Below are 27820 nucleotides of genomic sequence, written 5' to 3'. Positions count from 1 at the left end.
TCTTTGTTACTCTGTGCGCGTTATGTAACCGTTTTTTGCAGCAAGCTTTTTCGGTAGTTGTGGGTTTTCTCTCCAGCAGCATTACAAAAGCCATGGTTGTGTGCAAATTAGGTGTTTGCAACACCTTTGGTGAATAATAGAATTCAGGTGTTTAAACAAAAGTTACTAGGGAGTTGCTTTGCCAACAGTGAAGGAACAGTGGAGTGATTGGGTGTGTGTGGGTTTCTGACGGAAAAGTGAGAGTGATCATGAAGGAATCAGATCAGAGCAGACCAGATCGTGGTAGAAAGCAGATGTGATTTTGAAGAATTGTCTTGTGTGTGTCACTGCATGAACCTGAGCCAACAGGCATAGCAAAGCTATAGCAGGCAGTTTATGTTGAATAGTTGAGAGCCTATTTGAGGCAGTAATATTTGGGCTTGAATTTCAAGGCCCCAGTGAGCAGTTTTGTGCTCAGTTAAACACACCAAGGAGATCTGGGATTTCAAGAAACCACACAACCGTAAGTGTTTATAGCTAAACTATCCACTGGTAAATTTATCATTTTGTTGAAGAAAATAATAGTATTGTTGCTCCGATTTTATGAAAACCAGTAGTAATCTTGGAAAGAAATACTGATTTTAGTACCTTTGATTTATGTTGATTAAGCATACTTTAAAGCATGATTAATATTAGTTTGAAGATCAGACTGATGTTTGAAATAAGTGTTGGATTTTTATGATGAAGTTATACCTTTCGATAAGACAGCTGATATTTTGAATATAAGGTGTAGAACAAGATAACTGATGGATCATTGATTTGTAAATTACTGATGTCAAGTGAAAGATATTTATTGTAAAGATCACTTGAATATTTTGTAAATAGATGGCTGTCTGGTGAAGGACAAGGGACGAGCTGTAGCCATTAGCTGGGCATCGAACTGGTGCGGCTGTAGGACACCCAACCCAGGAGGCGGTGTATCCAACGATCAACCGGCATCAGACGATTCAAGACAGTACCGTGGGCTGATATCCTTAAAACGCCTGCTCCTCCCATTTAAAGACCCTTGTATAGAGTAAAATAATTTAAAGTAACTGCAGAGTGGAAGTTTGTTTAAAGATTAATTGCTATTCATTTAAAAGGAAACACGAAGGACATAATATGATCTAGAATGTGAATTAATGTAACAAGTGAAGAAATACCGGCCTACCACAGTTGTAAATAAGTGTAAATTGTTTGTAAATAGAACAGATATACTGAAGGAAAAGCTTATTGTGTTTAGTGTGTTTCTTTCGTTGTTGAGGAAATAAATAGTTGTAGACTATTGGACACGAATTTAGGGAATAATCCTAACACCCGGCACCATTTCAAGGTTGTGTGAGGTTGTTGAGGGTCCTGTTCTTGTTGAGCCTGTGGAGGGTGGTGGTGAGTTAGCACAGCGAGGTTTAGTCCTTGCTAGGTTACTGGTTGAGGGTGACTTGGACGTGTTGCCGCTTCGGGTGCTTAACCCTTGTAGGGAGAAGCGCGTCGTGCGGCGGGGTACCACCGTAGGGATGGTCTGTCAGGCTGAGGTTGACCATGGTCATGATATTCCCTGTAGAAGAGGCGAGGTTGAGGGTAACCTCCCTGAACATCTACGGGACCTGTACAGTAGAAGCGTGAGGTTTCTGAGGGATGAGGATCATCATCAGGTGATGAAGTGTCTGTCGGAGTATAATGATGTGTTTTCTCAGGGTGAGCACGATATTGGTCGGACCGAGGTTGTGGAGCATCACATTAACACGGGCGGTGCGGGGCCAATTAAGGAGAGGCCTAGGCGTCACCCGAGTTGTAATCAACAGGAGATCATGAGGCAAGTCCGTGACCTGGAGAAGAGGGGTGTCATCGAGCCGTCGGATCGTCCTTGGGCTGCCAACGTTGTCTTGGTCAAGAAGAAAGATGGTACGAAGCGGTTTTGTGTCGACTATAGGGGCCTTAACGCATGTACCATCAAGGATGCCTACCCTGTTCCCAGGATAGATGAGACTTTGGATGCGTAAGGGGGAGCTCAATGGTTTTCCACACTCGATTTGGCCTCGGGCTGTTGGCAGGTTGCCCTTGACAAGGACGCCAGCCAGAAGTCGAGTTTTGTTGTTCGCAATGGCTTGTATAGGTGGAAATGCATGCCTTTCGGCCTTTGCAATGCTCCAGCGACATTTGAAAGACTAATGGAGAAGGTCATGGCTGGTCTCCAGTGGGACATCCTCTTGATTTATCTTGATGATGTGATTGTCTTTGGGAAGACTGTGGAGGAAGAGGTACAGCGTCTCAGGGTTGTGTTCGAGAGACTGCGGGAGGCTAGACTTAAGCTGAAGTCCAGCAAGTGTAGTCTGTTTCAGCGGTCAGTAGGTTACCTTGGCCACATTGTGTCGGCCGAAGGTGTGTCAACTGATCCTGGAAAGGTGTCAGCTGTGGCCGATTGGCTGGTCCCGAAATGTGTCAAGGAAGTAAGGAGTTTTCTAGGACTTGCTTCCTACTACCGGAAGTTCATCCGGGGTTTTGCGGAAGTTGCATCTCCGCTGCATGAGTTGACAGGGAAGTCTAGGGAGTTTCTTTGGACAGCGGCGTGTCAACAGGCCTTTGAGGAATTGAAACAAAGACTGCAGGAGGCTCCTGTTCTGGCTTATCCCTTGTCTGTTGGTGACTACATCTTGGATACAGATGCGAGTGGAGACGGGATAGGGGCGGTCCTGTCCCAAGTCCAACAGGGGGAGGAGAAGGTAGTGGCCTATACAAGCCGTAAGCTGAGCAAGGCTGAGAGAAACTATTGCGTCACGAGGCAAGAGTTGCTGGCTGTAGTGGTTTATCTCAAACACTTCAAGCAATATCTGTATGGTCGGAAGATTACCGTGAGAACGGATCATGCTGCGTTGAGGTGGTTGCTCAACTTCAAGAACCCTGAGGGCCAGCTTGCGAGGTGGCTGGAGGTGGTTTCTGAGTATGACATGTCAATTCAGCACAGGCCTGGACGGAAACATGCAAACGCAGATGCTCTGTCCCGCAGGCAGTGCAAGCAGTGTGGGCGTAGTGAAGACCCTGGTGAGGTAGACCCTGGTGAGGTGTCCGAAACTGTTGAGGCTTGTGAGGTTTCTACAGAGTCTGTCTCAGGAGTCTCAGAGGTTGCCGAGTCAGCAGTGAGGGGAATTCTTGCTGAGCCTCATCTATCTCAAGAGGTAGTGAGGGAGGCACAGATGGCAGATCCCGATATGAGGTGGTTGATCGAGGCGAAGGAAGGTGCGAGGGGTCGGCCAGACTGGAGTAGTGTCTCACACACTTCCAAGGCCCATAAGACGCTTTGGTCTATGTGGGCTCAAATGGAGGTGCGGCAACAAATGCTGAGCCGAAGGTGGGAATCCAATGATGGTCGGTCAATCCGCTGGCAGTTGTTGCTGCCGGAAAAGCTCCGGAGTGATGTTCTGCAAGCCCTTCATGGTGGACGGACGGGTGGTCATCTTGGCATGAGAAAAACATTGGCCAAGGTGAGGTTACGTTACTACTGGCCAAACATGACGGCCGATTTGAGAGGTCCTTCCTTCGATGTTGTGAATTGTGTCAGAGGCGGAAGTCGCCATCGAAAAGGAGAGTTGCTCCTTTGCAGCAGTACAGAGTGGGTGCTCCCGTTGAGAGGGTAGCTCTGGACCTGCTGGGTCCACTGCCCCAGAGTGACAGTGGAAATGTGTGGATTCTTGTTGTGGGTGACTATTGCTCCAAGTGGATGGAGGCTTATCCACTTCCCGATGCAAGGGCGAAGACAGTGGCATCGAAGTTTGTCACTGAGTTTGTATGCCGTTTTGGAGTCCCGCGGGAGTTTCATTCTGATCAGGGGAGAAATTTTGAGTCTGCAGTTTTTGCAGAGATGTGTAGAGTCCTAGGAATCAAGAAAACGAGGACGACGGCTTACAACCCGAAATCTGACGGGATGGTAGAGCGTTTCAACAAAACTTTGGTTAACATTGTTTCCATGCTGATTGAGCCTAAGAGGAAGCAGAGGGACTGGGACGAGTGTCTACCTTACGCGACCTTTGCTTACCGTTGCAGTCCACAAGAATCCACCGGTGAGTCACCTAACATGATGATGTTGGGACGTGAGGTGACGTTGCCTGTTGATTTGATGGTTGAATGTCCTGAAGTCGAGAAGGTGGTCGAGACTGATTTTGCTTGGGAGTTGCGACGTTGGTTGCAGGAGGCCCATTGCCGGGCCAGTGAGTGTCTGAAGCAGAGTGCCCGCCGACAGAAGCGAAACTACGACCGCAAGGTTGCTGGGAAAGGCCTGAAAGAGGGCCAGTTTGTTTGGTTGTTTAGCCATTCCAGGAAGAAGGGTGTCACTCCTAAATTACAGCTACGCTGGGAGGGGCCATATTTGGTCGTGAAGAAGTTGTCCGATGTGACTTACAGGGTTCAGTTGAGGAAAGGGAGTAAGCCTCTCGTGGTTCACGCAGATAGGTTGAAGCCCTATTCTGGCGACAACTTGCAGCCGTGGGTGTATCAACCTAATAGAGTGACAGAAAGCTCTGAGGATACCGCACACGAGGTTGCTGAAAATGGGACAGCTGTAAGTGACGCACATGAGGTTGCTGCGGATGACCCTACTGTAAGTGGTGATATGGGGCAAGATGGGATGGAGTCCGCTGCGATGCCTGAGACTCGCCCGAGCAACCAACAGGTTACAAGTAATGGACCTTACAAGGAGGTTGAGGTTTCCAGAAGATATCCAAGGAGAGAGCATAAGCTTCCAGTCAGATATCGATAGAAGGAAGCGCCTGAGGATCGCTCTGGTGGAGGAACGACATTCCAAGGTCGTTCACCTGGACAGACAAGTCGTACAGCGGGAGGAACGGGTCGAATTGCATAATCAGCCTGTTGATGCGGACCTGTTCACTGTGGAGCCAGCCGACTAGACATCCATCCCCCAAGAAAAAACTGTAATCTTGCCAATTCCAATGGGGTAGAAAAAAATCCTTAATTCAACTCGTGATCCTTCTAATTAAGAAAAGAGAAAAGAGAATATTTTTCTACGGGTTTTTGAACAAGGTTTAGGCTGTTATGTTTTATATAAAGTTTCTATTTTTATGCATGTGTATTTTAAATAAGGTTTATGGTGTTATGTGTTTTAAATGTATCTTCTATTTAGTGAACCTCGCAGACTATTTTTACTGTATAAGTAAACCTCAAGTGTGAGGTGCATGTTATTTTGTATAATGGACAAGTAGTCCACACTGTTTCTAATTATGTATGTTTAAGCTGTTTAGGCCGAGGCGGCCTAAGCTTTGCTGGGCCCTGTGTGGCGAAACAGCCGGTGGACTGGTGCGAGTTTACCATGGCTCGCCTGGTTCCCCGACGTCGTGCGTAGGGTATAGCGCGTAGTCAGAGATTTCAGGCAGTTCGTCTGCAGACGCTGTTGAGTGAACTTCGGAACGCAATTATTGCCGATTACTGAGTTAACCTCGTGCATGTTCGCCGCTGCTATCGGAAGTGTGGACATCGCGGCGTGCTGTTGAAGGCGTATAGTGAGACTTTAGAGTCATAATTAGCAAGCTAGACCTTTTGTTGTAAGGGGAAATTAGCCTGGGTGGCTGTGGGTTGAGCTGGTGACTGGGGACAGTAAGGTTCGTGTGGTATGTGCAGCAGTATTCCCTGGTCGGGAATTGGGTTGCCTGTTGCCTGTCGACCTTTGTCGCCAGGAGTCACCTCGGGGTTAGAAACCGCGCTCCGTTACCTGAGCCCAGTGATTTCTGTATGCTAGGTTGCATGTGAGGGTTACTCTGGTAAAGTCTTAATCAGTGTGTGCAGTTCAAAACTTGTTGCTGTTGATCGCACTGGGTGTGCACAGTGAGGTTCTTGCCACTGTGGGATAATCGTTCTAGCTAATCAACGAGGTTAATTACATAGAGCCTGGTTAGGCTGGTTGTTGTAAGCATTGTATAATAAGAGGTTATTGTTGTGTAAGGCTTACTTTATAGGGATAAACCTAGAGCAGCGGGGAACGTTGTTCTGCGAGGTTTATTTGCCACTCATTAATTAAGCTTGTGTATTTGGACCGAATAAAGAGTTGTTTCTTGTTGTTCTCTAAGACACATGTGTAGTGAGGTTTATTGAGGTTCCCTGGTCACCTCTAGGTTGCTTGCCACGTGAATTGGTATTCCTTTAGCGTTGGTATATTTCCAACAAACGGACAGGCCTAGGACTTGAATCCTCCGTTCGTGACGTAGTCCCCCCTTATTTGCGTGTAACCGCTCATGCGCATGTAAGGTCATTAAATATTTTTGTGGGATAGTCAGCTCTTGTTGGTGTGGGTGTAATTCCTTATCCATAGACAGGCGAGCGCGCCACAATACTTTATTTTAAACTTTTTACGACAGTTTTTCTCAGCCCTTCAATCTTCTTTTGTTCAAAAAGTAGCGAGACAAAGATAAACCGAGAAACACAATGACGTTGATCCACTTAAATTGTAAATAAAAAAAATACCAACGAGGATAAAAAATGATGACAGCACTGTGTTAAGTTTTCTTGTTTTCAACAGTCGTTCTTGGCCGTAAAATTCACAACAGTTAAGCCTATTGTTTGTTTGTTTACTCGTTTGTTTTAGACAGACAACATTTTTCAGACAGACAACCTATTTCTCATCTTGTTTTGTTTGTTTGTTTATTTGTTGTTTATTTCAGACAGAAAGCTTCAAGAGGTCATCAATCTACCAGTGCCGGTCATCTGTTGTCTGGCCGCTCTGCTCAGATACCTGAAAGAGTTCAACCTCCATCGAGTCCTGAAAATGACCAGGTGAGAATGATGGCCCAAATTAGGCATGACCAAATGACCGTCAGTTTATACTGGCCGAAACCTTAATCCTTTTACAGTCCCTGTACTGCCCCAAAATGCCCTGTCTATCTGATTCTCCTTTTTGTCCCAAACCGCCCAAGCACCTTGTGGTGTATGGATTTTAAAAAAAGTAATTACAATGTAAGGCCAAGTAAAAAAAATAAACCAGTTTCTCTTCCCCACCTGCTTCCTTTTTCCCGTCTAGCACTTTGTTTTGTTTTTAATTCACACATTTACAAATATATTTTGCCAAGTTTTGTCAATTGTTGTCTTTTTTTTTCAAACAAGATTGTAGCTATGTAAAAAAGGATGATGGCTCCCTTGGACACAACTTTGTATCAGCAAAGAGTTGAGAAAATGGAAGAATTCTTCCACCAGGCATCTTGTAAAATCTGCCATCATGGAAAAGAAAGGGAGTTGCTGCTGCCTTCATATTTTCAAAAAATCTGGACCAAACCCTTTTTTTATTTTCAGTTTACTCGGCCTCATACTATGTTGCTCAAGTACTAATGGGAATAAGTTACAACTTCTACTTCACAGAATATATAGCGTTTGACATAGGTGCCCTTTACGTGCATTAGTATTTCCAATTTGCAATCTCTATCAAAGAACAGTCTGCAGAAATTAAATCTGTTAAACATCAAAAGCAGGGCTCATTATAAGCCAGTTCGGTATTTCAACTCTGCATGTGCACAATGATATGGGTCAAAGGTCATTTGGGATAATCAAACGTTTTGAAGGCACATTAACGTGGGCGCACGACGCTTGCGTGTAAATTTTCAGCTGAAAGGGCATGCGCGTAGCATCGCGTAACATCACGTCAGTGATGTTATCCCGAATGACCGCGGTCATTAAAATACTAAACTGGCTTATTAGAGTCCCCAGCCCCACACACCTGCAGCCTGTACACCCCTTAACGGGAGTTTGCTTGCAGTATTGATCCAGATCCATATCCAGATCTACTATCAGTCATAAAATTCTTCGAGTGTTGAATTAATTGCCCTAAGAACACGGATCCTTAAGTTTGAGAGGACGTATCAGCTTGTTGTCTCTAGAGGGTGCCATTTTGAGCTAATATCTCAGCTCAACGACTCATTGCTGATGGTATCAGGGCACATTGTTACAGCTTTTGCTTTGCTGTGCGAAAAATCCCTGCTTAGACTGTGGCAGGCAAATTGTATGCATCATCAAATTATCTATCAAGCATGTGTCAAGTAGATTAATAAGCAGGGTAGTTTTGGGAAATACAAGCGCTAACTGATTCATGGTGGGATGCTCTTGTTCCGTTTTTACATTTTCTCAAGCTCTTATACAGTGGATACGAAATTTTGGTATTTCTTTCTTTCTTTCTTTTTTTGGCCCAGTAACTTGGTATCTTTCTCGGCTAGAAATCAGTGCATGAAGCTGGACGCCTGCGCACTACGAAATCTGGAAATATTTAAAAATCAGGTAAATGTTGCAATCGCTAATAAAGTTAACACGTTAAAATTCCCACAAAAGCGGTTACAAAGTCTGTACGTGAAGTCAAGCCCAAAGCATTCTTTCCAAGTTTCCATTTTTCAGTGCCACCACAAATAGTACAAAATGTGAACTCATTTTGTTCCTTCGAGAAATATGTAATGCTAAACTATAAACAAATTAAAAAATTAAAAATCTGTATATTCTGTGGGTTGCTACTGTAACCTTTTCTGTTACGTGTCGTTTCCACTATGGCCCCTTCACAGATAGTCCCTTGACCAGAAATGTGCAGTTAGCCTGGTACTATATCTGTTCTAGTGCATGATGGGACAGGGCTACAAAATCACTATTAATTACATGTAGCACAAACATCCCACAATGCACTGCAGCAGAAGCCTTCACTGCACATTCCTTACCTATCACACTTGTGACTAATTAATAACTGTAGGCTGATAAAGAGAGCTGGGCAGTGCTCTCGTATAGGATTACCCCTTAATACCAATGAATGGGCTAATTCTGGCCCAGTGTGTATAGACTAGTAGATGTATGAAAAGGCTTCCAACGAATAACCATTCTGAATCAAATGAAGGGAAGGAAAGAATGTAGTATCCAGATGCCACTTCTTTGGTTGTGTACAAAGTCTACGGAAAGTCGAGTGCATTTTCAACGTATTTTCTAACAAAGTTAGAAATGTTTCTCAGTCCTAAATTCATGTCTTTTCAACATTTTTGCAGACGGATGGATCCGGAAGAGGGAGTCTCTTCTGGGTCCTTGATCACACCAAGACTAGGTTTGGCAGCCGGCTGCTACGAAAGTGGCTGGCAATGCCGCTGATGGAACTCAGGTGAGCCAATCAGCCGCCTAGTTGTGAGCACGCTCCCTCAATATAGGAATGCCATTGGTCCAATCTGAGTTGCACTGTCTGACTTGCATGTGCTGACAGACTGTTCATTATTCGGCTGCGGACCATGTTATGAGATGATTACATTTGAAATGCTGTGCTTATTGTAATGTACATTGCTTAGGAACACAAAGCTAGATAAAGGAATCACAGTGAAATTTAAAGTTGGAGTATACCTGTTTTTTTTTTAATTTCAAATTTATTTTCTGAACAAAATTTGAAGGAATAGAATGTCCTGTAACAAATAAATGTAATTTGTTTGTTAGCATTTGCAGGCCTTTATTGTTTTAAAAAGTGGTTTTACACAGCGCGTTCCAGTTCAGAAAGTTTTAAGCGTCAGGCTATAAACATTTATATTTAATGACGTGGCCACATATTCATGTATGTTAACTTTGGAATCACGTACGTCATATATAGTAAACCAATTTGCTGAAAAATATTTTGTTGCTGAAAAACTTCATGAAGTTAAGCCCAGGAAAGTTTTAATGCTGAAATTGCTTTTTATCAATGTTTTGAACAGCAACATCCAGTGTCGCCAGGATGCCGTGGAGGAACTAATGCACTCGGACTGTGAGGCAATGAGTCGGGCCAGGGATCTACTGAGCAAGGTACCAGACCTGGAGAAAGGCATCTGCAGTATCTATCATAAGAAGGTAATACATGTAGTCTGGCGCTCTGTGTTTCCGATTTTATTTGGTGAGACTTTCATTTTCATTGATATTTTGTAATATTCTTCATTATCCAGTTGTCTCTCGGACCCAAGTGTTAAGTTTTTATTGTTATTATTATTTTTTTTTTTTGGCTTGAACTTCAAAACGTTTCCTCCTCAGCAGGTTTCAGAAACTTGGTTTGTAAAAAAAACTTTTTTGAAGAGCACATACATTTAGAAACAAAAGGTGTTGGAAAAAAAGTATTATTCATTTTTCTGTATACAGTGCTCGTCAGCGGAGTTCTACACTGTTGTCAAGTCCCTAAGCAAGCTATGTCACACGTTGAGCTCCTTGCAGCAGCTGGCCAAGCGAGAAATGACCTCGGAGCTCTTAAAGGTCATCTTCACAGAGACGCCGTCACTGCTTGAAGGAGTGAATGAATTCCTTCTTTCCATCAACGAGAAAGCAGCAAAGTGAGTCTAAAAAGCCCCAGAAATATTGTTTGCTCTTTTCAAATGTAGTGGGAAAGGATCAGTAAATGGAGACGAATTTCAACTTTGTGGAGCGATGGTACGTTGGTTCGAATCCTGATGGGGAAACATGGTGTTGGTGTTCTTGGCCAAGACACTTTACAACAACTTTGCTCAGTACAGTGTTAAAGATGGTGGAAATAGGCTCAAAACTGCTTGAACAAACTATTGAAACAAGACCAATCCATTTTGAGCTTTGATATTAGCAAGATTTGCATTCTTTGCACTAACTTCAAGAACAAAATTTGACTGGGATTATAATTTGACAAATATGTGAAATTGTTAGGTAATACCCAATCTTCGAAAGTAATTTAAAGTGCCGGTGAGTGGATGAATATTTTACAGTATTTTCAGCTTGCCATGGTAAAAAGGCACTTTTTGAAGCTTCAAGCATGAAGTTCTACCCTGTCAGATCCACAGTAACGTTTTTGTCCAATTTCTTATCAATAAAGTAAAGTCTGCCATGAGCCAATATGGCCTATCAGGCTGGCATTTATCTCCTGTTTCCTTGGCATGAAACTACTGAGAATATGTCTGTCCCCCCTGGATGGGATGCCAGTCCATCGCAGGTTACTCCCCAGCTAATGCTGGTACCCATTTATATTCCTGGGTGGAGGAGGGAGGCAAGTGGGGGTGAAGTGGCTTGCCCAAGGACACAACGTATGGCCTGTAGCAGGATTCGAACCCCAACCCTATGATCATGAGTCATAAACCCTAACCTCGTGGCCATATTCCTCCACAAATTTCTTGTAGGGATGGGAATAAGACTGAGCTGTTTTGTGACACATCTCCTTTCCCTGGTGTGGAACGCTGTCAGAGAAGCATCAGTGAAGTTCTCCAGAAGATACAAGACCATCGAAGGGAAGTTCGAAAGGTTCTCCGAAAGCCAACCCTGGAGTATGTCACTGTATCCGGAATGGAGGTAAAAACCAAACTTGTCTCACGTTTGTGGGGACCACACTTTGGTTTTACAATAAATTTTGTGGGGAGCAAAGATGTTGTGGGGACACTTGAAAGTCCCACGTCAGTGCAAATTGACTTCCTGCACCCTGTGGACCTCTTTTGTTTAGGTAAACATTTATTCTTGATTTTATTGTTTCAGTTCCTGATTGAAGTAAGGAACATCTTGATCAAGGAAGTGCCCAGCAACTGGGTCAAGATCAGTTCGTAAGTTTGTCATCAAGCTATTTACAGTTTAATAATAAATACTGCATAAATCAGTGTCAGTAAGGTTTTATTGTGCAACACTTCACAGTCTTTTTGTCTAGGTTTCACAAGCGATGGTTCTGTGCCAGAAAATTGTAAGGAGGGACAAGAACAAAGCTGACAACAGTTAAGATAATAGGTCAATTCAACTCTTATTTCATTTGCCATTTCAAAAAAAAAAAAAAATGAGGGGAGGGAAAAGGAGATTGTCTTTTTGGAAAAATGTCTTTTTTATTCAGGTTGGGCAGTGACATGCTCATTTTTCTCAAAGTGAACCAACCAAAAGGCTCGACAGTTTCAAGACCCTCCCAGCCACAAAATGTTGTTCTCAAAAGTAGTTTTGGTCCACAATTGAATTTTGGATTATGTTCCCCAAAAAAGATCTGGCGAGAACAGCTAAAACACTGTACTGTGGCAATGCGAGGCTTCAGACGTCAGGTGGCAGCAGACACTCCGGTCCTTTTCTGTTGTGTGCGTCATTTTGAGCATGCACACATTAACTTAAAGATCAGTCACATTGCCTTACTATCAAAAGCGGTTGTTCATTAGGGAATTGACCATTACATTCATTACGAAAAAAAAGGCATCTTTCCCCCACATTGAAAAAAAAAGGTGTTTCCTGAAGTAAGTCTAGCATGAGAATGCTCAGAATGGAAACTTGCTTCAATGAGGGCAGCAAACAGAAACAGCCTGTTTGCTTACGTCAAGCAACGTCTCTCGTGTGCACCACACAAATCAAAGTTTCTGGACCAGATGACTGTCTGGTTCCGGACCCGTCACTCTCCCCGGGCAGCTGGGCACGCATGATGTGAGCAGTAGAAAAGGGCAGGTATGTTTGCTGCAACTGGGCATTTCAAAGGTCTCCCAATAGCTGTTAGCAAGAGTCCTGAGGTATACCAAGCATACCTGATGCGAGCGCATTGCCATCTGTGGTGTTGTTAAATAGAGAGCTTGATCTTAATCCAGTCTGCGACCCAGACTATTTCACTTCAACTCTGAAGGACTCGGATATAATGGGTCTTCTTTGTTTTTGTTCCAGGACGAAGCAGGTGACGCGATTCCACAGTCCATTTCTGGTGCAAGCCTACAAGACATTGTCTCAGTTACGGGAGCAGCTTGCTGTTGAGTGCCAAAGAGCTTGGCTCCAGTTCCTGGAGTAAGTTAAAAATCTCCGCCCAAAATTTGTATAATTGTCTGCAAACAAACTTGAATCCCCGATCCTGATTGGTTGATCCATGGCAACAGCAGTGTGATATTATACGTAATAGCTTGGTCGATATCGCACTTTGTGTATCACGCCATCCCAAGATGCGTGGGCCGTTCCTTCTGCACACAAGTGTGATGCGATAACTGCTGACAAGTTAGTGTACCGCATGCATGTGCCGTCTTTACTGTGCGTGAAGTTTGTTTGAAGATAAATTTGTTATCCCACTCGTGCTCGTGGCACACGGAAAATGTAGTGCGTTCCACATACCACTTGGCCTTCTGCCTCGTGGCATGTGGGAGACAAACGCACTTCTTTATTTCATGCTCCACTCGCGCATGTGGGATTACTACATGTAATGTTATATTGGCCTCAAATCGCAAACAAATCTTACTGATTTTTCTCTGACTGATAAAAAAAATTCCATTCTTACATGTTGATATATATTTTTGTTTAGTTTATTCGGTGACCATTATTTTGCCTATCGGAAAGCCATCCAGCATCTTGCAGCTTTAGACTGTCTATTCTCAATGGCCGAGTTAGCTCAGCAGGAAGGATATTGCAGGTAAGCAACCAACTTTGTCGCTTAGCTGGCGCTTCTTTCTGCACGCTGTTAAAAAATCACTGGGGAGCATAACCATTGGTTAAAGGGGACATAGACGGAAGATTGTGAAGCGCCATGGTCCAGTGGTTACGGCCTTCGAATCATGTGCCATGTTCAAACCTGATGAAGTACATGGTGATAGTGTTCTTAGGCAAGACACTTTACCACAATTGCCCTCTCCACCCAGGAGTATCAATGGGTACCTGTGAAGGTAGAGACCAGAATGCGCTGATCTGGAGCTGCTGCAGAATAACTGGTCTCATGGCCTGATGAAAAGGGGTAATAGTTGTGAAGCACTTTGAGACCTTTGGTGTAAAACGCCATAAGCACAACATTATTACTAAGTGGCAGTCTGGAAAATATGCATAATCTTGCTTCAACATGTTGTGCGAGCACTTATGAGAGTTACAATGGAAGGAATACGTTCATGCCCCCTTGGGTTTGCACATACATGTATATTGTGCAACGCATGCACAATTAATGTTATTCCTGAATGCGCACAAGCCCTTGTCATCTTGGCTTGAAGAGCACCAGGGCTACGACGGCATTGTATTTGAGTCCCACCAAACTCTCCCTTCGTTAAGGACTAAGGGGGGACTTAGACACCAAGATTTCAAACTTTTTGAAAAACAACAAATAACTAGTTTAACAACTTAAGTGAAGTTTACACTCTGTGTTTCCATACTGAACTCAGTGACCCCACATGTTATAGGTGACCTGCCGTGTAGCATAGTAAGGAATAACTCCCACCGTTGACTTTTTGAGTTTAATTTACCATGTGAAAGAGCATCTCTTTAGCTTTCTAATGATACCAAATGTATGGCGCTGATTACTCAAAACAAGGTTTTGGGAGACATTCCTCATTTAGCCTCAGTAGGTCACATATCCCATTGGATAGCCCGACTGCCTCTAGCCGTATATACTATCACAAGTTCTGTATAACGGCCATACAGGCGGTGCTCCCCTAAACGCTAAAAAATGATGAGTCATAAACCCTAACCTGTTCGAAAACACGTCCCTTTATCTAGAAACCTTCATCCATCTGGCCAAAAAACAATGAGCAGTCATCAGCTCCCACAAATATCGTCTAAAAAAGTTTTCAAAATGGCGGACGCGTTGTAATGTATGCATTATGCGGGCGCACTTGGGCAAGACTATGAATATGCATTGTACAGTTCATGACCTCGTGTTTATATGGCCGGCCGTGGGCGCCGCGCGCGCCCAACAACACAACGTCATGCAGTCAGAGGCAGTGAGGCTACCCCTTGGAAAGCTCTTATATTGCAGAATCCAGAAATATCAATAGCTCAATTCCCCCCCCCCAAAAAAAAATGTGATGACCAAGTTTGTGATGACAGGTCACATACTTGTATGTTTTTTTTTGTTTTTTTTTCATTTCCTGCAGGCCAGTATTCAATGAAGATGGTCCCTCTATTCATATTGAGAATGGTCGACATCCTGTCGTTGATACACTGTTGGGTGAACAAGAGCAGTACGTGCCAAACAGCACCGCCCTGCAGGTTAGGATTTGAAACTTTTCATGTTGGACACTCATGTAAACTGTGTATTAAAACGTAAAGTTTGTCCCAATCTTTTTTCTTCTTTTTTCTCCATACTACGATGCTTCAGGGGTCAGGTCAGCGTTGTATGATCATCACCGGTCCCAACATGGGCGGTAAGAGCAGCTACATCCGGCAGGTAGCGTTGATTACTATCATGGCTCAGATTGGCTGCTGGGTACCGGCGGAGTCGGTCAGCCTAGGCGTGGTGGATGCTATCTATACAAGGTTCGTCATCAGGAGATGGTGGGACGGGATGTACTAGAATTTGTGCTGGTGGAAGTGGGGCCAATTGCTTAAAATGAGTAACCAACACACCAACATACCACCAACAATTATACTTCCCCCTTAAAGGGAATATACATCATTTGCTTTTGCTGTAATTTTCAGAAATGGATGGAATTGGGGGGTTGGAAATATATAGCAAATATAGTTACACTGAGTTTTTTGAGGTTTTGGGTTCGAAAATGCTATAAAAACCAAGAAAAACAATCATTTTCCTGTAGTCTGGTTCCCTGACTCCATATAAGAAGAAACAGAGCAGTTTACATACGTTGGGGAATTGTAAGGTCAGGGAACCAATCTAGCTGGCTTGTACCCGTTCATATGTGTGTAATCGATTGAAAACAAGTGCGATGGTCAATTGGGACCAGTATTTGAAAAAAAGCCAGTTTTTTCCAACGCTGGTCGGCCGACCAGCGTTGGAAATTGATACAAAAATACCACTTTTCTTGAAAATGACAGTATACCAGGTGCCATGATTTTACAGGATGCTTTACACTGTCATTCACTAACAGTCCAGCAAGGTATTTCAGAATGATTTGGTAGTTTTATTTTTTGATGTTTTTTGTTGTATTTTCCCTTTAAAGGCATAAAGGATCATTTGTATTTATCCCAAAAGTAACCTAGCAAATTATTACCAAAAAGCTAACTTGGATTATTAAAGATCCTACTGGTACCAAACACTCTGTGAAATTATTCCGTCTGGCTTGCTGTCATTTAGAAGAAATCAAGAAATACACTGGCGATTTCCAACAATCAGTCAATTTACCGATTTTTGGAAACAAAGAATAATATTAACTAAATGCTCAAAAATGTTGTGAATGGATGTGCAGCGTTTTCTCGAAAGTGTATTATCCACTGAGCTGAAACTTCAACATGTGAAGTTTTTAAGATTCTTGTTTTGATTTTCAGTGGTGTTATTAATGGAAACGAACATATATTGCATGAAGAGCAAGTAAGACCTATTATGCCTGTCATATCTGAAGTCATGAATGCGACACTGGGCAAAATTTAGTGCCAGCCATCGTTGAATTTTTTGGCCGTTGCCGCAAGTTATTTTGATTATAGTTTAAACATCAAACACACGGATTCTGTTCATAGAATGGGCGCCTCTGACAACCTGGCGCAGCATCGCAGCACTTTCATGGTCGAGCTACAAGAAGCCTCGGACATTCTGAGCCGAGCCACTCCACGGAGCCTGGTCATTCTGGACGAGCTGGGCCGGGGGACCAGCACCCACGACGGTGTGGCCATCGCGCTGGCCACAGCGAGACATTTCATTCAAGAGGTGCGTTAGCAGGGTTCGACTGATTGAAAGAGAGTGGGGGATGCACACTATCCCGGGGTGCAGAAAAAAATCTTATACAAAAATTATGATTATGCTGAAGTGCATTCTCGGAATATCTGACAGTGACATTATTATTATTATTAATATTATTAATCATTTCTGGTAATGAAACCAAGGACTCCTCAAAAGCGCCCTAGGCACTGTAGCTCGCAAGCCTGAAGAAGCCTGTGGAGAGAAGACAATGAGAAGAAGTTACAATGTTAGGGGTGGGAGGAAATGTCCAAAAGAATATTCTGGAGATAACCCATGGAATCAGGTAGGGACTGAAAACCCAATCCGAATATTGGCCCAGGTGGGATTCGAATTCGGGTCACAGCGGTGGAAGGCAAAAGTACCGCTACACCAACCTGACTCCCATTAATTATTGTTTTCACATTTTTGTTTTCCTCATAAGGTGCAATGTCTGTTACTGTTTGTAACCCACTACCCACCATTAGCGGAGCTGGAGAGGCAGTTCCCAGACCACGTGACCAACTATCACATGTCATTCCTGCTACATGAAGATGAAAAAGGTAGAGCCATCCCTCCCATCTTTACCAATTTAAACCCCACCCCCTAAGAGGTTATCTCCCCTCCGATGCCCCAGTTGTCGCAACAAGTGTTGAAACTTGTTGACTTCATGTATTTGTAACCGTCTTTTGAGTGGGTTTATGAAGATTGGGTTTTAGAATTAGCTTGCACAGTGATGATACCACATGAGCTATTAACAAAAGCAGAATAGTTTGTGTGCTTTGCTGGGTATCCGCTCCATTCACAAGTACCCCCTCACCGGCAAAGAGAGTACAGTTGGGGGTGACCGACCAACGCCATCTTGCCTGACTGCAATTCATTTGCCGCGAAGCGCGGCCACTGCGTGTACATAGTACAAATCTCCTGGTGACGTGCTTCACACACAAGGAACGGTGCGCGTCAACCAGCGAAATGTCCCGCTCATGGGACGTCGTTGCTAGGTAAAAGGGCGCCCTCTTTTTTCGGCGCACGGAGCCCATAGGCTTGCATCGCTACCTGCCATTTTTGTATCAAAACTTCAAAAAGTAAAATTTTGTATGTAATTTCTAGCTCTTTTTTCATGGTTTTAAAGGCAATATCCAACATTTGCAAACATCAAACAACAAAACTACCAAATTATTATGAAATACCTTACTGGACTCTTAGTGAATGACAATCTAAAGCATCCTGTAAAATCATGGCACCTGGTGTACTGACATTTTCAAGAATGGTGGAATTTGTGTATCAAATTTCAACGATGGTCAGCTGATTGTTGGAAAAAACTGGCCTTTGTTTAAATGCTGTCCAAATTAAGTTCACTTTTTTTGCAATCAGTTACACATCTGTGAACGGGTACAAGACAGCTAGACTGGTTTCCTGAGCTTACATTTCCCCAATGTCTATACATTGCTCTGTTTCGTCTGAAGTAGGATCAGGGAACCAGACTACACGAACAATATTTTTCTTGGTTTTTCCAGCACCTGCAAACACAAAAGGTCAAACCAGTCAGTGTAACATTATTTACTGTAAAATACTAACCCCCAAATCCATCCACTTCTGAAAATGAAGGAAATATTGTATATTCCCTTTAAAGTTTGAATTAGATGTTTTCTACTTTTATTTTGCTGATAGAAAAAGATGACACAGTGGACATCATTACTTTCTTGTACCAACTGGTACCCGGCATGGCGGCTAGAAGTTACGGTCTAAACGTCGCCAGACTTGCGGAGATCCCCGCAGAGGTCATCAAGATGGCCGCCGTGAAGTCACATGATCTGGAGGAGGTTGTCTTGGCAACCAGGTACTTGAAAATGATGCGCCATCTTCCAACCCCCTACCCCCCCCCCCCCCAAAAAAAAGTATATATCTTTATTCCTAAAAGTCAAGTCACCTTATTACCTAAAATTCTGTACAAAAATTGGAAATGCAAATAACTACATAAGTGTTTTTTTTTAACTTAAAGATAGAATTGTACAGGCTAATTCAAAAAAGTGGAGCCCAAATCCAAAAAAAATATTTTTCATATTTTAAAAAAAATTAAGCCCCAAATATAATAATGTCTTGAAAGCCAATTTCATACCTTCCTATTAGATGGAAAAATTAATGAAATTGCTCAGTCTGTTCACCTTTAAACGCAATGAGGAACAACAAAGGAATGACACAGAATGCTTGTTTCAAGAACTACAGTACACAATATCTTTATTAACAAACTTGGTAAGGCAAACAATGTGATTTATAAAATCCACTTTTTTTTTAAAGACGGGCCTTCAAAAGGACATTGTTGAATATTTTTCACTTTTAAACTGAGGCTTTATCGCTGGTGATATTTGAAGGCAATTGTGACGACGATTCTTGAAATCGCATTTTTGGGGGAAAGAAGTTTTAGGGTAATTGCATTTAAATGGTGATATTCATTCTTCAAACGGATTGAGCAATTTCAGTAATTTTTTTCATCTAAAAGTAGCTAATGAAATTTGCTTTCCAGTCTTTATTATGTTTGGTGATACATATTTTTTAAAATATGAAATATAATTTTTGGGATTTGGGTTCTGCTTTTGTTTTTACTCACTCTGTAATACAGTTTGGCAAGGATCAGATGCCAATAGTAACTTTCAGTTGTTCAAAGTTTGCACTTTCTATTACTTAATAAGCTAAATTCCTCTTGTGGTTTTTGTTCTTTTCTTTGCAGAGCAAAAAGATCATCTTTTGTCCAATTGTGGGGATGCTCGTCAGAAAACACCAAGAACACCATAACCAATTTTTGTACATCAAAACAAGCATAATTGAGCATGTTATGGTGTTATACCGACACGTTTTTTTAAAGTCGCTTCATTTTTTAAGCATTATTAGTTGCGCATATTATTCCAGGCTCTATGGGCTCCGTGCGCCAATGAAGAGGGCGCCCTTTTACCTAGCAACGACGTCCTATGGGCTGGACATTTAGTTGGTTGACGCGCACCGTTCCTTGTGTGTGATGTATGTACACCAGGGGATTTGTACTATGTACACGCAGTGGTACCGCCGCGCGTCGAGGCAAACTTGCAGTCAGGCAAGATGGCGTCGGTCGGTCACCCCTAACTGTACTTTCTTTGCCGGTGAGGGGGTACTCATGAACGGAGCGGATATCGGCATAATCTGACCTTTTATGGTGCATTACGGTTTTATAAAACATAATCAAGAACTTTTAAGACCACATCTGTTAATAGAGCATGTTCTTAACTTCTTTGATATTTTTGGGATACACTTGTAAATTCATTCATAATCTCCGTTTATCGTTTTGATTTTTCAGTAAAGACTCGTTGGGAAAAGGTTGTCTTTTCATCGAACTGATTCTGAAACAGTTATATTGACCAGAAAGCAAATATTCATCTTTTGAATGTGAATAAAATTGAAATGTGATCGATTAGATCTCAAATCACTTTTGAGTCAAGTTTACGTCGGATCACAAGACAGGTCGCAAATAACAGTACTATATAGATGAATGACAAACGAATGCCTGAATTTTTCACAGGTCATTCGAACCGCGTGCCACTGTTTCATATTTTTTTATTCATTCATTCTTTTATTTTACATATAATTGGTGTTTACACAATATATACGAAAATAAAAAATAAACGTGGATGGGGGTCTCCAAGAAGCAAATGCTTGTCGAGTAGGTACCCCCATTAATATTAATTGACAATTACATGTACATATTGTATTGACACAAAAAAACACATATACAACAAAAAGGACAATAAGTCTTGTAACCCTATGGGCCTTATTCCGAGTTGGCCATTTTTGTCAAGTTCCCTGAATGTATTTCATTAATTGTTAACTGTTAGTGGGATGGTGCCAGACTTTTTTATGCAGGCACAATGCAGCCTTATTTTAGTGCCATTTTTTTTTTTAAATATGGCTTTAAACATAAGAGAATGTTTACTTACACTGTTAAATAATTCATTGAAGCCGACTGGAATTTATTAAACATTAAGTTGCTTTCATTTCTCTTCGCAAGTTCCAAAAATTACTTTCAATTCCATATGGCCGACTCGTGAATAAGGCCCATGAGACATGTAAACAAGTAGACTAATTTTTTAGTATATACTCATCAGTAAGTAGTTTGGCCTTATTTTTTTGTTTAAATAATGGAAGAGTCAATTTTTTTTTTTATAGAAACATCTAGGGAATTCCACAACTTGGGGCCCTCATTTTTCAAGTTGACTGTATTTTGGGCGAGAGTCGTACGAGCAAAGGATTGACGAAATGCTGGTGCTTTTGTTCACTTTTTGTAAACATGGAATAGATGAAGTTGGGTAAACTTTTTAAAGGCCAGATGACTTTTGTTTTGTACTTGTGATGAATTGAAAACAACATTGGCATTAAAAAACAATACAATTATATAGAGAAAGTAACACTTTAAAGACTAATCAAACTTAAAATGAACATGGCATTAGCTTTCGTAACTACAGCTACTTCATAAGATGTAATTAAAAAATTGTGTATTATAGAAAATAGGCTTGTTTGTGCTTTCGGTTTGCGTTTTTACATTGCCGTCTTAGGCATGGTCTGCTACGAAAAGTTCACGCGCGAATTAAGTTGTCACATTACTTACTGCAATGTATGCTTTGGGTTCATACTTTAATGTCATCAAATCAAACGACCTTTGGCATCCAAGGTCACCACAAGAGGGCCCACTCTATACCAACTCCTTAACTGACGTGATTTTGTCTAACTTTTGTGGGGGTTTTTTCTTAATGGCAAAAACATTTCAAAAAAAATATTTCCATTTTATTCATGCAGGACTTGTCTAAACGTTGGCCTTACCCAACTTCAAACAAAGAAAATTGTCTCCAAAAAAGGGAAAATATAGTGTTTTCTTGCGCCAGAGGCGGCAATATTGGAATCCCAGCGTGGTATAGTTGGACATGTGACCAGTATGTGTATTTCACATCAATGTAGAATGTAGCCTATGTAAGTGACGAAAAGGCACGATGTCACAGTTGGGTGCTTCTGTAAACGGGAGAACTCAATGGACTAGTTTTTCTTTCAACAGAATTTCACAGCTCACGACGCCATTGCTATACAAATAGAACATGTTCATAAAGGGTTCTTTCACATAAGGGTTCATAGTACAACCTGATACTTTGACGAACAAAAAAAGGATTTAACGATTTCGGTTTGTGATACAACATGGAGATGAGTGACTTCAATAATAGATATGGCCACCCTTACCGGGTAAGTCATGTTCATAATAAAGGTACAAATGTATCTGTGATCAAGTGCCTTTCGTACCTTTTATTCGTTTACAATAATAACACCACTCAAAATCTAAAGAAGAATATTCATGGCGCAACTTGTTGAAATTTCAGCTCAGTGACATTTTGATAAAAACGGTGTCTAAATGCGGAACCATGAACACGAAACACGATTTCGCCTTTTCCAACGCTAAGTCTGATTAGTCTTGGGAAATTATACATTTCTCGATTTCTTCCAAATGACAGCAATTAAAACTGGACGGTGGTGTTTCACGGGGTTTTGTACCATTACGATCTTTAATCCAAATCAGATTTTTGAGGTAATTCGGTAGGTTACTTTTGGGATATCAAAACGCAAGCGACCCTAAAATGCCTTTAGCTCTGGTAATCGTACGGTTGAACTGTAACTTTGAACTTGTTCAGTTCTGCTACTATACGTTTCCAAAAATAAATACATGTATTGTCTTACTCTAGTTTGATCCTAAATAAACAGGACATGACAAATTGTATGCAGTTTCATCAGCTTTGCGCAAGGGGTGGCAATTAAACGCCGTACGAAAAATACTTTCAGAATCTACTGCTTTCGACTTGGCACCCTCCAATGTCGATACAGCGCTGGAGAAGGTGGCAGAAGGCGGGTGCTGCGGCCGAAAGCTTCTGAAGGCGCAGGATCACCCCTGATGTGATTGCACACCTCTTCGATTCGTTTGGCGCAACAAAACTTCAGAAGCTTTCGGCCGCAGAACGGGCCTTCCGTCACCGTCTCACCGTTTGTTTTTTCGTATGGCGTTTAAATCTCACCCTCTTGCACAAAGCTGATGAAACTCGCTCCTAAACTTTGTCATGCCTTGTTTACATGATCTGAAATTTGGTTATTTAGGATCAAAAGTAGGACATGGTTTGACACGTAGTAGTTTGGTGTTGAATGAATATTGAATATTTTACTTGTACAATGATTCAAACAACCTGTACAGCTTTTTATAATAGTCGAATGCATCAGTCATTTATCAATTTCGGATACGTGATCTGTTCTAACTTCATCAAAATACGCGTCATCATGCTGCCACAAATTTCCCTAAAATATTGATAGCCGCAGTGCTGTGAGGGAATGTTTTGGTCGGTTTTAGGCAATTAATTAAGAGATGCCATCAAATTGTATTAGTCATCAATTTTTGAACGGGATTTTCCCCTTTGGTTATCATGTTAAAATTTGGTACCGAGTGTTCTTCATGGTGTTGATGTGGTAAGACCAATGTTAGGAAGATTTAAACCAAACCTCAGTACTTACAAAACAGAACTCGGCTAAAAATCAGTCACTGTGGTAATTAGAGATACTTAAGCTTAGGCTGATGTCAATGATAAACTCCAAGATTGTACTCGGAATTGTGCAGGTCTTAAAGTGATGAGATTGATGAAATTGATGAGATTTATTTCAAATGCAAGCCGAACTGTGCCGTTTTAGTAATTTAGCGCTGTTAATTACATTAAACAAAATAAAATAGTTTTTACTACTGACAGCATCACATTTAATCATAAAACTCGTTCAAAGGGTTATTGTATCCGCAATCTAAATAACAGAACCCAGTAGGAAATATGGTAAGTCGCCTCCTATTCTGATTCGAACTACACTGAATTAAGCTTATTCACAGCAAATGGTGTTGAACACCTTTGAAAAACGCAACCACATAGCACGAAGAAGTCCGCCAAGGAGGTTATGTTTTCATCGGCGTTGGTCTGTTTGTTTATTTGTTTGTTTGTTTGTTTGTTTGCTTGTTTTTTGGATGGTTGGTTGGTTTGTCTGCTAACAAGATAACACAAAAAGTAATGGACGGATTTTCATGAATATTTTTTGCAGGGGTGGTTCTTGGTATAAGTTCAAATTGATTAGATTTTGGAAGTGATCCGGATCTGGGTTTGGGAGATATGGCCTGATTCCACAACTTTACTTTTAACTCTACATTAACCCCTTGACGCCGGGATTATCATGCCTCACTTTACGGGCTTACACGCATGACTGCACAGCGGCCTTTGTGCGGAACAGCTGCACGGCCCACAGACCGCATTCCACGTCGTATTACGGCTTAAACAACATACCAGGACGGATTAGCAGAAAGCGGCCAACAATGCTAGTTTCGACAACTTCAGAATATGAGCATTCCTGTTGAAATTTGAAATGTGCAATAAAATATGAAAGTCCAGTGGATATGGGAGTATTTTTTTTTCGGTGTACTAACGATTTTGGCGGGGAATTGTTCATCCTTGGCGGAGGTTTGCGCTCGCTGAGTGCTTTCTAGTTTACCCAATAGACCCTTTGGAAACAGCAGCCCCTTGGGTAAAAAAAAATATGTTTCTTTTTTTGCTGCGGTATAGCAGCTCCACAAATCATCATATCTCTCCGTTAGTCAATTCGTTTGTTGGAACTATTGAGCTGAGTGAGAATTACAGATTTACACGCAAGCATTCAAATACGAATGATATTTTCATCATTTTAATCAAGAGTGAAATATTATTTCCTTTATTTCAGAGTTTGTGTTTTAAATGTGAAAAACAAGTTATCTATACAAATTCCGTGAAATGTTCACAACTACTAGTAAATATAAAACATGTTCTTTAATTTGGCTGTGTGTTTTTATGAAATGGAGCCTGCCACATATTTTTAAAAGATATTTTTGTTCTAATTCAGTGATTTTCTTTTTGATTCTCCCTGTATTCAATTGAAAGAGTTTTTTTTATTAAAACGGCTGGTCCCCAACTCAGTCTGCGGCTGTGAATTTCCACTCGAATCGTGTGCTTTACAAACTTTAGAAATGAGATTGTGTCAATAGAGCTCACGGGTTGCTTTGTACCCCATCTGAGTCAGTGTACCATGTCGTTACCGGTACAGCAAAGCCGCTACTGGGTTTACATCGAACTAGAATGCCAACGTCTGTGAAAAGGAAAAGCGTCTGTGGAACTTTTGACCAAAAGTAAATACTCAGGGATCCCACAAACAGTTCTTGTAAAATCAACGACATGTTTTTTTTCATTCTGTTGAATGGTAAAACGCCTGACGGATGTAATGCCCCCTGCAGATATAACTTGGAAGAAAACTTTTTGATAGAAAAAAAATAATAATTTGCACTCTTTTGCTTGTACTGAAAAGGTTGTACTGAAAAAGTTAACTTTTCGTGATTCTTTGTTCTGACATTAAATTATTCATGACTTAACTGGGAGGTGTATAATAAAATAGTTGTTGGCCCGACCACTCTGCGTTTGTAACTCAAAAACTTCTTTTGGCCTTAAGAAGCGTATAACCATTTTAATGGGAGTAATTAATATCCTACAGAAATTAAATGTCTGCAGACGTTGACTTGTTTTTTTTGGTTTTTTTCTTGTGTTTATTGATTTCATACATCATCCAACAGCGCAAGCGCCAAAGTCGAAACATGTCGAGCATTTATCGGTGTATGGGCTTTGCCTAGGTTTTGATTGGTGGCCGAACGTTCTGGGCACAGGGCCAGCGGATTATGATTGAAAAGAATATTGTAAGCCAAATATCAGCAGGTTCATTGTTGTAGTCCAGACGGCCTCGACTGCGGCATTCCAAGTAGACAATAGGACTGAAATTCCGGTGCACCTGGGAACACAATGAGCTCGTCAAGTGCCGCAGGTATTTTCGAGGGGGAAAATAGGTAGTGCATGCAAACCACATGTGCAGGCGGGGGAGGAACAATGGCCTAGAGGGTTGGAACAAAAGGCAGACGTGTTTCTACTTTCTAAATAAAGTTTACTGTCAGGTGCCAGTTTTGGAATCTGGGTCGTGGCGCGTGCGCTTTAAATTCGGGGTCCACTCATAAGTCCGACGCCTCATAGGTCCGACGCCTCAGCTCATAGTCCGAAATTTCGGACTTATGAGGCGTCCGGACTTATGAGGCGTCGGACCTATGAGGCGTCGGACTTATGATACGGCCCCTTATAATTTCGGGGAATGGCGACGCTGTTGCCGCTCTGTCAAGGCTCTAAGCTCACACACTTTCCGTCAAAATACACTTGGAAATATCTATTTGACTCCCATAGTGACAGGTACGTTTCAGAATACAACCGCTAGGCATAGGGCGACCTCAACGATGACGGGTTTTGTTATTCAAATAAGTGTCTACTCATGCGTATTATATTTCTCCATGATTATATCACAGGGAACGGCAGACTGGGACCTGGAGTGCTCTGATAGAGAAGTTCAAAACTAAATCAGGCCAACTTCAGTACTCAATTTAATAGCCAGCAAATTTCTCCAAAAATTCTATTGGGCAAAGAAAAGGTCCACAGTATTTCACCAACCAAGTTTGCAGACTCAATTCAATTTGTAAAGGAGACTTTTCTTCAACATTTCGCACATGAGAGGGAAGTCAAGTGATTTCAAAATGAGGGTAAAAACTAGACTGGTACATGTATAACCATGGTCCAACTATTCGAAAAAACTGACCTCTTCATTCAGTGTATTCTAACATCTCGCATGTTTAAGGGCCCACTTTAATACTCGCCTGAAAAGGTAAGCATACAATTCGAATTAGAGGGAAGCATTAACAAACTGTTATCATGCTGCAGCCGTGCAACCATGAACAGCATGTGCACACTGTAGATTAAGGCTAGTAATTTAGGCTACCAAGTTCTGACCTCTTTAGGGCTATATGTTGGAAATATCAAGATAAAAACAACTATCTGTGTTTAAACCATTGCTATATGACGTCACACTATTGTTAAAAGTGTGGATTCGGAACTACGAATCTGTTAAACTAGTCACAAAGTGTGGATTCAGTTAAGGAGATTACACGAGAAAATGTGGATTCGTAATTAGTAAATTTGGAATCCACACCTTTGCGGGTGCATTCTTCGACTTAAACCATTGAGTCAAAAAGAACTATTGCCCTTAACGGTCCACAGTGAGAGGACATTAAACGACTTGCATATCTCGTGTGAGACGTGGCATTAGGGTAATTTACAAGGGAGTTTTTCAAAGCTTTATACGCCAAGCATTGTGGCGTGTTTAGCATGTGTATCGCCAGTTCGCCACACCCGTACAACAATGGAGCAAGTCATTTTGTGTGTAGGTTCCTTACGTCAACGTGGATAGCTCATGGGACCCCATGGGAATCCCATGGGATGCTCATGGGACATTTCTGTAAGGCCCCCACTGAGATTTTGAGTTTCTAAAAAAATTATCATTGCTCTACATGACGTGATGATGTTGTAGATATGTTACCTTTGTGTTTGCTTATAGGTTTTTTTTTTAGGTTTCATCGCATTATTGCTATTTGAATGTTATGCGAATCAGAGGCGCATACTGCTGCTGTGGTAAGATTAATGTCTACCTTTCAGTAGGTAATAACATATGGGCGTGGCGAGGGGGGCAATGGGTTCCCCCCCCCGGAAAACGAAAAAAAGGGGAAAAAAGGAAAAAGAGCTGCGAAGCCATATTGCTGTTACTTTGATTGGGAGGGGGGGGGGGCGGTAGGGCAAATGCTCCCCTGCTCACGCTTGGAAAAATGATAAATTGAGAATATAATGAAAAAATTAAGGAATTTTGGGGAAAATTTGCTTCCCCCCCCCCTCCTGCATAGGTGTAGCCGGGGTGGGGGGTATTGAACGGGCTTATACACCCTCAACAATTTGTAAAGAGTGCCCTTTTTTCGGAACAAGTGCCCTTGTTTAAGAAGAAGTGGTGTCCTTATTGTGGCATGTGCTATTTTGGGTGCCTTTTACTGAATTTCGCACATGGATCGCCCTGAAAAGATTGGCCGTTTGTGTGCATAATCGTCGTTTTTGAACAGCGCCCCCAAAACGTTTACCCCCTCCCCCAATAAAAATGACCGTGCTACGCCACTGCCCTGGAAAAATCCTGGCGACGCCCGTGGGTATATATGCGTAAAGATTAATCTGAATTTAAGGCTTAACCAGAGGCTGAGCTTTGAAAACATGTGGTCACATTTTACTCAAGAACAGTAAACTTGCCCTCACCTGATCATAGCTAAATCTGGGTGATGTG

The 27820-nt window shown here is 41.9% G+C and overlaps 1 protein-coding gene and 1 long non-coding RNA gene across 2 annotated transcripts in view; both read left to right on the top strand.

Moving 5' to 3' along the window:
• Positions 1-21321, top strand: part of LOC119745394 (DNA mismatch repair protein Msh3-like) — a 34120-nt gene extending 12799 nt beyond the window's left edge. The window contains exons 8-22 of the mRNA XM_038221716.1: positions 6681-6792; positions 8196-8280; positions 9024-9133; positions 9711-9843; positions 10126-10313; positions 11124-11292; positions 11473-11537; positions 12616-12732; positions 13238-13345; positions 14790-14904; positions 15014-15171; positions 16327-16513; positions 16968-17085; positions 18194-18362; positions 19251-21321. Of these exons, the coding sequence (XP_038077644.1) occupies positions 6681-6792; positions 8196-8280; positions 9024-9133; positions 9711-9843; positions 10126-10313; positions 11124-11292; positions 11473-11537; positions 12616-12732; positions 13238-13345; positions 14790-14904; positions 15014-15171; positions 16327-16513; positions 16968-17085; positions 18194-18362; positions 19251-19344 (1928 nt within the window). The 3' untranslated portion in view covers positions 19345-21321. The remainder of the gene's footprint in view (positions 1-6680; positions 6793-8195; positions 8281-9023; positions 9134-9710; positions 9844-10125; positions 10314-11123; positions 11293-11472; positions 11538-12615; positions 12733-13237; positions 13346-14789; positions 14905-15013; positions 15172-16326; positions 16514-16967; positions 17086-18193; positions 18363-19250) is intronic.
• On the top strand, positions 86-1247 carry LOC119745395. The gene is made up of 2 exons (XR_005273625.1): positions 86-502; positions 865-1247. It is a non-coding gene; the product is annotated as an uncharacterized LOC119745395 (long non-coding RNA).
• Positions 21322-27820: the final 6499 nt, after the last annotated feature.

The sequence above is a fragment of the Patiria miniata genome, unplaced genomic scaffold, assembly GCF_015706575.1.
Source record: "Patiria miniata isolate m_02_andy unplaced genomic scaffold, ASM1570657v1 HiC_scaffold_7, whole genome shotgun sequence".
In the NCBI taxonomy this organism is placed as follows: domain Eukaryota; kingdom Metazoa; phylum Echinodermata; class Asteroidea; order Valvatida; family Asterinidae; genus Patiria; species Patiria miniata.
Note: the sequence above shows the minus strand (reverse complement) of the source record. Positions and strands in the feature narration are given on the sequence as shown.